General features: G+C 44.8%; 1 protein-coding gene across 1 annotated transcript in view; it reads right to left on the bottom strand.

Annotated features, from left to right (window-relative positions):
• Positions 1 to 377: 377 nt before the first annotated feature.
• Positions 378 to 12,528, bottom strand: part of LOC309890760 (ATPase family AAA domain-containing protein 2-like) — a gene marked incomplete at both ends in the record, with an annotated part of 54,213 nt that continues 42,062 nt past the window's right edge. Inside the window, 8 exons of the mRNA XM_082785165.1 lie at positions 378 to 616; positions 1,908 to 1,998; positions 2,861 to 3,020; positions 3,357 to 3,445; positions 3,819 to 3,993; positions 4,954 to 5,069; positions 5,290 to 5,392; positions 5,616 to 5,744. Of these exons, the coding sequence (XP_082641291.1) occupies positions 378 to 616; positions 1,908 to 1,998; positions 2,861 to 3,020; positions 3,357 to 3,445; positions 3,819 to 3,993; positions 4,954 to 5,069; positions 5,290 to 5,392; positions 5,616 to 5,744 (1,102 nt within the window). The remainder of the gene's footprint in view (positions 617 to 1,907; positions 1,999 to 2,860; positions 3,021 to 3,356; positions 3,446 to 3,818; positions 3,994 to 4,953; positions 5,070 to 5,289; positions 5,393 to 5,615; positions 5,745 to 12,528) is intronic.

Raw genomic sequence — 12,528 nt, 5'->3', positions numbered from 1 at the left:
AACCTCAAGTCAACCTCTACAAATGCTAATTATCTTAGCTGCCCTCAGAAGCAGGATGCTTCAGTAGAGAACGCATCGTCCTTTACTGTGTATTGAGTCATTCAGAGCTTCCATTTGGCATTTCAGTTTCGAATCCACAATAAAACCTATGCGTTATATTCCAGACTTGCCCAAAAGAAAGACATGCACATGCAAATAATAAAATTCTACCACCATTATGTCTGAAAGCTGTAAGTTGATTGCACAAACCACAAGTTTTTGCTTTAGCAGAATTATAAAGAAGTGGATGCTGTGGTTATACCTTGCTGTCGGTCCTCCTTTAGTGCAAGCTGTGCATGCGGGAAGATCTTCTGCACAACTTGTAAAATATTCTCTACTGATCTTTGAAAAAGTGGCTTGAAAATGGGTGAGAGTGCTTGTACGGGCGAAGTCTCGATCCTGTTTGAAGCTGGAACAACCTTCTTCATAGCCATGAAAAAGTCCTTTGCTTTTATTTTAATAGAATTAACGTCTAGTAGCAACTTCTCCCTACTTGCATAAATCTGAGGATAGCATCGGCGTAGAGAGCACAGCGCAGCTTCAGTACAGAGGGATTTGATATCTGCACCACAGTCTCCTAACAAACAAAAATCAAACGTTACATCAGTCAAGGCCCAGGTTTACAACATGCAACATTTAAAGAATTTGTAATGCCAAAACCAAACAGCTTAACAGGGAATTCAAAGTGCTACCGCTTGTGAGGAATGTTTTAACATTTCGTGTCCATAAAGAACAATTCTGTTTGAATCCTGTCTGCCTCTGGGCCCTGCACTGGCAATTTAATTCTTGAACCACAGATGCAGTGTGTCCCAGTCTCCCCCTCATTCTAGTCAATTTATCAAGTCTTCAGAAAATACTCCTTAAATTTATGAACCTGTTTGCTTTTGTTATTCCGGACTTCTATTTCTAACAGTTACAGCCTTTTTTTTCCTGTCTTCTTCGAGATTAACTTAACACTGCTATAGATGTGACTGTCCCTGTGAATGGCTGGGGAAGAATGTTTTAATTACTCGTGAAGTGTCAATAAGAAAGCTGTTTGTGTTTGATGTCTGGGAGTTTCATAACAACTGATAACAACTAGTGACTGTTATGGGATACTATGCAGACCTTTGGTATCTGGCCAGGGGGCCAAGAGATTAAGAGGAAGAAAAAAGAAGCTGAAGGACGGCTGGCAGACAAGACCTGCAGAAAATGTTCTATAAACTTGGTACAGTGCCAAAGGAGTACAAACAGGAAGGACTTGGAGAAGAAGACTACGAGCCTTCAGCATGAAAGACCCCTAGAGACCCCCAGAGGAGACTGATGCGCATGCTCCAGTAGGAGGGACTGGACCCCGGAGGCTAATTATAATAATCTAATTCTTTTGGAAGTAGTAATGAATATGTATTAGTCTAGGAGCATAAAAATCAGCTGCTTGACGTAACTGGTGTGTGCCCTGGTGGAGCGGAGACTCTCAGTGCACCCAGCACTGTTTGCTTACCTCTATTCTTTTATATTCTTCTAATAAATCCTATTTTTTTATTTAATCCTAATTTGAATCCTGAGCCATTTATACCACTCTCTGCAGGGAAGTTTCATGTTGCTCACTGCCTGATATCCTGCGCTTATGCAGCTGAAGCAGACTCCTCATCAAAAACTATACTCTTGAGGAAGATGCCCCAGAACCATTTAATGTTCTCAGACAACAAGAGGAACGACAATAAAGAGTAAATAGATGAAAGCATCTCACTCTGATTGCTATGAAGGCGTGCCAGCTGCCTCGTTGACTAGTTGTGCAACAAGGCACAAGAGCATGGGTACTGCCTGGTACAAGCTAGGTTCTTTACAACTTGGTCACAAGCAAGAATCCATTTTGATTTCAGTCTTACCAATGCATTTCTCAGCTAGTTCATCAAGCAACATGTCCAGTGGCTGAGGGGTCCAGTCACGAGTATGAATCTTGACAATTTCTTTTCTAGCCTGGAAACAAAATCATTGCATTTTAGCTTGTCCCAAGTTTTCCTTAAAAATACCAACAAGAAACAAACAAACCAAAAGGCAAACAAACAAACAACAAAAAACAAAACAGTCCTCCCTCAAAACCCCTCATCTATTAATACGCTTTTCTTACTTGCTCAACTTTCAAGTATTTTACAGTTATTTAATATACACTCTGCATTTTCAACCAGGAAATTGAATATTTCTTATTTGTTACACTGCACTTTTTTCTAGGAACCTACAGTGAGAAAAGGCATTTATAGCTTCAATAACAAGTTTCCAAACTACAAGACCTAAGGACCCAGAGGAAAATACTGTAATGAAAACTTTATCCAGAAGCATTTCTTTGCTGTCCAAAAAACTTCTCTAAAACTTAGCAAGCTTTCATTGGGACAGTCTCATTATTTCATCACATTTGCTTTCCAGTCAGTAAATTCACAGAAAGCACTTCTGGCACAATGCTTCCAATTGCTACAATTACTATAAAGAAGAAAAGAATTATGACTCAAACTACTACCACCGAGCAGGGGCACAATCAAATGCAAACACATCCCCTATTCATTCATAAGGGAAGGATTGAGACCAAAAACACAACTTCATGATGAAAACACCCAAGTGGACTAAATAATAAAGCAAACAGGTACAACTTGGGGAATGAAAGGTTTGATTATAGAACTAACTACTTGGTGGTATCATCCTGACCATATATATTCAGTACCAGATTTGCCCTCCATGGAACAGCGCAGTGTCTCCACATATCACTCTTTCGTTCAAGTTGTCAATTTTTTTTCCTATAAAGTTGGACTTTGCCATGGTAGCACTAACGTTGAATTTAAGTTCTCACCTCTTTATCTGGCAAGTTGAAGAGGAACTCTCTGTCAAAGCGTCCTGGTCTTTGTAAAGTAGGACCTATACAATCCAGTCTGTTGGCAGCTCCAATTACCACGATCTCTCTTCTGTTATCTACGCCGTCCAGAAGGGTCAGAAGAGTTGAAACAATGGAACAAATAGAAAAATATAAGTTTTACTTACTGGTTCAGTAAATTTTGTTACATTCCACATGACTTTCTTCCATGAGTAGTCATAAAGGACAAGCTTTTTAAGGACAAGACTCATTTTAAGACATAAAAAATAGGTAAGTTAACACAGACCACATGCTGATATCAGGCTTAGTAAATTGGTTTCTACTATCGTTTAGAATCACCTGTTTTGGCATTGAGTTACAAGTTTTCAGGATAAATTAACATGTTCACAGTAAATTAAACAGGTCATCGTCCTTTTTTTTTTTTTTTTTTTCCCAAAGATCAAGCAGATTTTATGTAGGTGCAAAACTGTAATACCTATGAATGTGGTCTTGTTTACTGGAGCGCACAGGAGCGAGACCATCTATCTCATCAAAGAAAATAATTGAAGGTCGCATCTGACAGGCCTAGCAGGAAAACACTGAGTAAAACAGCATTATTTAAAGGAAAAATGCACAAAAACATCATGGTTGGAATGTCATCTAAACTAGATTTTTCACTTTAGCCTCTGGGACCTCTACTGATAGAGCTACTGGAGTATCTGGCATGACTAACAGAAGACAGCAGTCTGTGTCAACCCACTGTATCCGGGTGACAGGAAGCAAATCGGTCCAGTAGTTCTTACAGCTGACATTCACAGCAGAAACACTGGCATTTCCATTTCAGGGGGAAAAAAAAAATAACAAAATACAAAAAAAGAGCAAGTGCTACTTAAAAACGTTGACCACAGAAAATTATGGTTTCAACTCTGACAGAATACACTGTGCATTTCAACCTTACCTGTTCAAATAACACACGAAGTTGGCGTTCTGATTCCCCCACGTATTTTCTCATGCAGTCCGAAGCATTTCTCAGAAAAAATGATATTTTCCTGTCACTTCGACTATATTCACTGGCAAGTGCACGAGCAACTAGTGTTTCCCCTGTTCCTGGGGGGCCATAAAATAGACAACCTCTGCAATAAAAAAGATCCAGATAGGAAAAAAAACATCATGATGAGTACCTCCTACAACCATCGTCTCTAGAACAAACTCGTCTTTCCTAACCAAAACACGTCATGTACAAGACAGCAGTAATAGCTGAAGTGTGGGTAGAGGCAGAACAGATAGAAGTTCCACGTTTTTACAACGTTTCAAAAGAAAATTCATTTTTTTCACCCAAAGAAATGAATAAGGAGGTAACTCAAACGTATAAAAACTTCAAAAGCGAGCATACTGTCCCAGAAGGACACTTCCAAAACTGCTGACAAACAGGGTGATTACAGCAAACCGGAGCCAAACGGGCAAACTTCAGCACAGAATCTGAGAATGGGCTGAATGGTGAATCACCAGTTCATTCTGCAGCAATAAACTGCATATTCTTGCTTTCACAATATGCAGAATCTGATAGTAAAGCATTTAATGCTCCTTTCAAAAGCATTAAGTTACTGGGTTTGGTCTCTCAGACCATCTATTGCTGATGGCAAGTGAGGAAGCCTAAAGCCGGAAGGAAAAGCGATGCCTTAGCACTCAGAGGAAAAAAAAAAAAAAAAAAAAAGAAAGCAAAAGTAGGCAGGAAAAACAACTGGGCTTCCAGGCAACATATTACAATTGACTTCCACACTAGATAATCCCTTCTTGCTTACAGACTAATCAAGCTGACTTGTACATAAAACTGAGAACAAAACCACTCCAACCCAACTAACCCAACTTTTTAAAAACACCAGATGGTAAAACTTACAAGTTTCAGACATTGCTTATATTTTTAACCTACAAATATTCTGGATTTTATCCATTTTTAAGAAACCACTTTTTGCTACTACTAAAACAAATGTTCACCGCTGCCAAAAATGTTGAAGCATGGAAGCATATTGATACCTTAATTGAACTTTCTCCTGAAAACAGCTGACTTACGATTTATCACTGTCATGAGTTACCTTGGGGGCTGAATATTGAACTGCTGAAAAACTTCTGGATACAGGACGGGAAAAATCACCATCTCTTTCAAAGCTGCGATGTGTTCTGAAAGACCACCCACGTTCTCAAATCCAATCTAAAGAGAAATTCAACACCACAGAGTTTGTATGTTAAAGAAAGCAGCAACCTAGATCAAGGTTTCATCAGAAATTATCTCAGCACAACGCAAACATTCTGGGCAATTTCTGAAGTTGCTTTAGAGAAAACCATCAACAAAGGTAGTTCTAGATGGCACACTGAGATCTTTCATAATCACTGGAAACACTCGCTGACACGATGATTAGTTTACCACTTACCGCACTATCTATTTGCATTGCATCTCCCTGACTTCCTCCAGCTTTCTTTTGATCCCTCTGAACTCTCTTTAGGTCCCGTTTCTGACGTTTCACTCGAAAAGTCCTGATTTGAATTAAGGAGAAGTTATAGGGCTTCTTTTTCTTTAAGATGCAGCTCGAAGATTTTTGTTTTTCATAATAATGCCAAGCAAATGTAGAAGACATTAATTAATATATTAGAAGACCTAATTAATTGACATAAACTTACACAGTTACATTTAGATAAACTTAAACATGGCTAAATATTCATTTGAAGGAGATTCATCCCTCCCCTATTCTCTACCGACAGCAACCTTCTTGGAGAAGTGCTCTCGCCGTCCTCACTGCTCTCACCACCCTCCTCCGTATCACACGTGCTAAGCAAGGGAGATGAGCAAGAGGGTGTAGAATCACTGATGTCATCTGCACATCTCTGTCTGCAAGCAAGCATATAAACCAGAAAGTTAAAAAGAAAATAGAGCAGATACTAAGTAACACCAAAAATTAAGGGAATTCTATCTCAAAATTGCCTCTGAGATCTATTTTCCAGTCCACTGTACTCCTTAGGAATCTGATTTCAAAGGCCATGACATGATTTTCCTCGTGACAACTGTCTGCTTTCAAGAATGCTCAACAAAATATCTGGCAATCAACAGCATTCTCTACGCACTAACTGCTTACAGAATCCAAAAAGCCTTTATCATTACTAAGGCAATTTATGATTTCATTTAGATCTTTTATTGTTTAAGGTTAACTGCATATAGAAACATTAGTTGATTCCAAACAGAAACTAGAGTCAGTATTTGAGTGATAACTTTTTTTTTTTTTTAAATCTAACAAAACTTCCATAAAGCCTCTCCCTCTAAATCGAATAAAATTATTTTCGGTTTTGTCCTGGTTTCAGTTAGAACAGAATTAATTTTCTTCCTAGTAGCTGGTGGAATGCTGTGTTTTGGCTTAGGATGAGAAGAGTGCTGATAACACCCCGATGTTTTAATTGTTGCAGAGCAGTGCTTATACCAAGCCAAGGACATCTCAGCCTTTTGCTCTGTCCTGCCAACAGGCAGGCTGGGGGTGCAGTAAGAGCTGGGAGGGGACAGACCCAGGACAGGTGACCCAAACTAGCCAAAGGGGTATTCCATACCATCTGACGTCATGCTAAACAATATATAGGGGTGGCTAGCCGGGGGGGGGGGGGGCCGGACTGCTCGGGGTTAAGCTGGGCATCGGTCAGCGGGTGGTGAGCAATTGCATTGTGCATCACTTGTTTGTACATATTATTATTACTTTCCTATTATCACCATTGTAACATTATTGTTATTATTGTTATTATTATTTTGTTATTATTATTTTCCTGTCCTGTCTTATTAAACTGTCTTTATCTCAACTCACGGGCTTCACTTTCCATTTCTCTCCCCCGTCCCAGAGAGGGAGGGGGGAGGGTGAGCGAACGGCTGCGTGGTGTTTAGCTGCCAGCCGGGTTAAACCACGACAGTCTTTTTGGCGCCCAACGTGGGGCTCGAAAGGTTGAGATAACGGCAGATCTGACCACAGTGTGTTAAACTAAAATTGGTGTAAGTATTAGACCTGCTTAATAGTCACTTGTCATAATGCTGATTGCTTTAATCTCAACTCTGCTGCGCCTGTTTTCCAAATTGAGTATTATAGTACATTATTTTCCGTATTTGCTCTCTGTCATGTTGTTTATCCTCTCCGGGCCCTGGTTTCAGATCATTATGGTACTGAGTGTTGTAGCAATGGCTTATGAGACGATGAGATACCTGGTCATGACTCTAACTTGGTATTTGTACTCAGTAACATCGTCGACTCTGTATTTTGGAAACTGTATCTTGGAAACTATTAGCAATTATACCTATTGTTTTTCTCCATTAGGGAGTCAATCTGTGGAGGGGAAAGGGGAAGATATTTTCTCTTACTTGATTACTCTCCCTTTCTCCTTCACCACCCCTGTATCCTCCTGGATCACTATGCCTTCCTCCTTCACCACCCTCTTACCCTCCGAGCTTGCTACAACAGCTCTCCAAGATATTGAATATCCTTGGGATACTCAGACCAGCATAGTCTTGTTGTTCTGCCTCCTGAATGCGCTTCAGGTTCTGCTTAAAGTTAAACAACTACTTAGGAAGCTCATCCGGAGATCTGCCCGGAGGCAGTATAGTTGTGGGTGGCAGGGAGTATGGGAGGATATGGGCAGGCATCTGGAGCAGTTGGCACCCCCAGTGTTTTGGAAATTCACCCCTGAACAACTGCAAAATCCTCAAAAACTGGCAGAATGCTTGAGAAAAAGGTGTCATGATTCTGGCAGTTCCAAAGTAACACAAATCATTGTAACATGCTGGGGCCTGGCTCATGCCTATCGAGCTGCCATTGATACTGCTATCAACTTAGTGACAGACCCTGCGGCCACTCCAAGCCCTGTGACAGATCCAACGGCCACTGTGACCCCTACGGTGGACTCTGCAGCCGCTCCAGTCCCAGCTTCTGCAGATGCTCCAATCCCAGCTCCTGCAGCCGCTCCAGTCCCAGCTTCTGCAGATGCTCCAGTCCCAGCTCCTGCAGCCGCTCCAGTCCCAGCTCCTGCAGCCGCTCCAGTCCCAGCTCCTGCAGCCGCTCCAGTCCCAGCTCCTGCAGCCGCTCCAGTCCCAGCTCCTGCAGCCGCTCCAGTCCCAGCTCCTGCAGCCGCTCCAGTCCCAGCTCCTGCAGCCGCTCCAGTCCCAGCTCCTGCAGCCGCTCCAGTCCCAGCTCCTGCAGCCGCTCCAGTCCCAGCTCCTGCAGCCGCTCCAGTCCCAGCTCCTGCAGCCGCTCCAGTCCCAGCTCCTGCAGCCGCTCCAGTCCCAGCTCCTGCAGCCGCTCCAGTCCCAGCTCCTGCAGCCGCTCCAGTCCCAGCTCCTGCAGCCGCTCCAGTCCCAGCTCCTGCAGCCGCTCCAGTCCCAGCTCCTGCAGCCGCTCCAGTCCCAGCTCCTGCAGCCGCTCCAACTCCAGTTCCTGCAGCCACTCCAGCTCCGGTTCCTGCAGCAGCTCCAGCTCCGGTTCCTGCAGCAGCTCCAGCTCCCGCAGCCGCTCCAGCTCCTGTGGCTGGGTCAGAGAAAAGAGCTGTAGCAGTGCAAGTTGACCCTGCAGAGGGTATTCCAACCCCTGTGGCAGACCCTGTAACGGGGTCAGAGAAACGAGCTGTAGCAGTGCAAGTTGACCCTGCAGAGGGTATTCCAAACTCTGTGGCAGACCCTGTAACAAGGTCAGAGAAACGAGCTGTAGCAGTGCAAGTCGACCCTGCAGAGGGTATTCCAACCTCTGTGGCAGACCCTGTAACAAGGTCAGAGAAACGAGCTGTAGCAGTGCAAGCTGCCCCTGTAGAGAAGGTGAAAAAATGGTATAGAGATTCAGGTCGTTTAGAACGCAGAGAGTCTTCTACCAAATCTAGGTATAGAGACGACGGAGACGACGACGACGCTGGGCCATCAAGGGTTCAGGAGGAGGAAGATGAGGATGCCGAAAAATCAACAGTAACTACCCGAAGCCTAAACGAGCATGAGTTACGAGATGTGCGAAAAGATTTTGGTCGCTGTATAGGTGAGCAGCTTGTCACCTGGCTGCTCCGATGCTGGGACTCTGGAGCCAATTGTGTGGAATTAGACGGCAGGGAAGCCAAGCGACTGGGATCCCTTGCTAGAGACACAGGCATTGACAAAGCAATTGCAGATGGAGCACAATCTCACAGCCTCTGGAGGCGTCTCCTCTCAGCTGTGAGGGAAAGGTATCCCTTCAAGGAAGAACTTTTATGTCTACCAGGCAAGTGGACCACTATGGAGAAGGGAATCCAGTACCTGAGGGAATTAGCCGTACGGGAAGTGATTTATGAGGATCCAGACCTCAGACAAACATCCAAAGATCCAGATGAAGTCAGGTGTACACGACCCATGTGGAGGAAGTTTGTACGGAGTGCACCATCATCATATGCCAGCTCATTGGCAATAATGGCCTGGAAAGAGGATGAGGAACCCACAGTGGATGAAGTGGCTAAACAACTCCGGCAGTACGAAGAAAGTCTCTCCTCTTCCTTACAGGCCTGCGTCTCAGCTGTGGAGAAACTTTCTGAAAAGGTTCACCAACTTGAAGAGAATCTATCATCCTCCCCACCTGAACCAACCAGTGTCCACCGACCAAAAGAGAACACTGTGGAGAAACTTTCTGAAAAGGTTCACCAACTTGAAGAGAGATTATTCTCCTCCATACCTGTACAGAGCAGTGTCTCAGCTATCAGGGGTAGGCGTTCATCCACACAAGGAAGACGATATGGTGGGTACTCACCCCGTGCCACCCTGTGGTTTTACTTACGAGACCACGGAGAGGACATGAGAAAATGGGATGGAAAATCTACTGCGACCCTAGAGGCACGGGTACGTGAGTTGCAAAAGAAAACAATCAAGAAAAAGGGATTCTCTGAAAAGTTTGCTGCTCCAACTTCCAGCAGACAGTCCTTCAAACACAGAAATGAAGAAGATTCTGACCAGGATTAGGGGAGCCCTGCCTCCAGCCAGGGGGAGGAAAGGGACAATCGAGTTTATTGGACTGTGTGGATTCGATGGCCTGGCACGTCAGACGCACAGAAGTATAAGGCTTTAGTAGATACCGGTGCACAATGTACTATAATGCCATCGAGATATAAAGGACCAGAGCCCATCTATATTTGTGGAGTGACAGGCGGATCTCAGCAGTTGACTGTATTGGAGGCTGAAGTGAGTCTGACTGGGAATGAGTGGGAAAAGCACCGCATTGTAACTGGTCCGGATGCTCCATGTATCCTTGGCATAGACTATCTTAGAAGAGGGTATTGCAAGGACCCAAAAGGGTTCCGGTGGGCTTTTGGTATAGCTGCCTTAGAGACAGAAGGCATTAAACAATTATCTACCTTGCCTGGTCTCTCAGAGGACCCCTCTGTTGTGGGGTTGCTGAGGGTCGAAGAACAGCAAGTGCCAATCGCTACCACAACTGTGCACCGGCGGCAATATCGCACTAACCGAGACTCCCTGATTCCCATACATAAGCTAATTCGTCAGTTGGAGAGCCAAGGAGTGATCAGCAAGACTCATTCACCTTTCAATAGTCCCATATGGCCAGTGCGAAAGTCTAATGGCGAGTGGAGACTAACAGTGGACTATCGTGGCCTGAACGAAGTGACGCCACCACTGAGTGCTGCAGTGCCGGACATGCTGGAACTTCAGTATGAACTTGAATCGAAGGCAGCCAAGTGGTACGCCACAATTGATATCGCTAATGCATTTTTCTCCATCCCTCTAGCAGCAGAGTGCAGGCCACAATTTGCCTTCACTTGGAGGGGAGTTCAATATACTTGGAATCGGCTGCCCCAGGGGTGGAAACACAGCCCTACCATTTGCCATGGGCTGATCCAGTCTGCACTAGAGCAGGGGGAAGCTCCTGAACACCTGCAGTACATCGATGACATTATTGTGTGGGGTGACACAGCAGAGGAAGTTTTTGAGAAAGGGAAGAAAATAGTCCAAATCCTTCTGAAAGCCGGTTTTGCCATAAAACAAAATAAAGTCAAAGGACCTGCACGGGAGATCCAGTTTTTAGGAATAAAATGGCAAGATGGACGTCGTCAAATCCCAATGGATGTGATCAACAAAATAACAGCTATGTCTCCACCAACTAACAAAAAAGAAACACAGACTTTCCTAGGTGTTGTGGGGTTTTGGAGAATGCACATCCCAAATTACAGTCTGATTGTAAACCCGCTCTACCAAGTAACCCGTAAGAAGAATGAGTTTGAATGGGGCCCTGAACAACGACAAGCCTTTGAACAAATCAAGCAGGAAATAGTCCATGCAGTAGCCCTTGGGCCAGTTCGAACAGGACCAGATGTAAAGAATGTGCTCTACACTGCAGCCGGGGAGAACGGCCCCACCTGGAGCCTCTGGCAGAAAGAACCTGGGGAAACTCGAGGTCGGCCCCTGGGGTTTTGGAGTCGGGGATACAGAGGATCTGAGGCCCGCTATACTCCAACTGAAAAGGAGATATTGGCAGCATATGAAGGAGTTCGATCTGCTTCGGAGGTGGTCGGTACTGAAGCGCAGCTCCTCCTAGCACCCCGATTGCCAGTACTAGGCTGGATGTTCAAGGGAAGGGTCCCTTCTACGCATCATGCAACTGATGCTACGTGGAGCAAGTGGGTTGCACTGATTACTCAGCGGGCTCGAATAGGAAACCCCAGTCGCCCAGGAATATTGGAAGTGATTATGGACTGGCCAGAAGGCAAATACTTTGGGATATCATCCGAGGAGGAGGTGGGTCGTGCTGAAGAAGCCCCACTGTACAACCAGTTACCAGAGAATGAAAAGAAATATGCCCTGTTCACTGATGGGTCCTGTCGTATTGTGGGGAAGCATCGGAGATGGAAGGCTGCTGTATGGAGCCCTACACGACGAGTTGCAGAAGCTGCTGAGGGAGAAGGTGAATCGAGTCAGTTTGCAGAAGTGAAAGCCATTCAGCTGGCTTTAGACATTGCTGAACGAGAAAAATGGCCAGTTCTCTATCTCTACACCGATTCATGGATGGTAGCAAATGCCCTGTGGGGATGGTTACAGCAATGGAAGCAAAACAACTGGCAGCGTAGGGGCAAACCCATCTGGGCTGCTGCTTTGTGGCAAGACATTGCTGCTCGGGTAGAGAACCTGGCTGTGAAAGTACGCCACGTAGATGCTCATGTGCCCAAGAATCGGGCTACTGAAGAACATCAAAACAACCAGCAGGTGGATCAGGCTGCTAAGATTGAAGTAGCTCAGGTGGACCTGGATTGGCAGCATAAAGGTGAATTATTTATAGCTCGATGGGCCCATGACACCTCAGGCCATCAAGGTAGAGATGCAACATACAGATGGGCTCGTGATCGAGGGGTGGACCTGACCATGGACGCTATAGCACAGGTTATTCATGACTGTGAAACATGTGCTGCAATCAAGCAAGCCAAACGGTCAAAGCCTCTTTGGTATGGAGGACGATGGCTGAAATATAAATATGGAGAGGCCTGGCAGATTGATTACATCACACTCCCTCAAACTCGCAATGGCAAGCGCCACGTACTTACAATGGTGGAAGCAACCACCGGATGGCTGGAAACATATCCTGTGCCTCATGCCACCGCCCGGAACACTATCCTGGGCCTTGAAAAGCAAGTCCTAT

The sequence above is a fragment of the Aythya marila genome, assembly GCF_965140915.1.
Source record: "Aythya marila genome assembly, contig: HAP1_HAP1_SCAFFOLD_186, whole genome shotgun sequence".
NCBI classification, from domain to species: domain Eukaryota; kingdom Metazoa; phylum Chordata; class Aves; order Anseriformes; family Anatidae; genus Aythya; species Aythya marila.
Note: the sequence above shows the minus strand (reverse complement) of the source record. Positions and strands in the feature narration are given on the sequence as shown.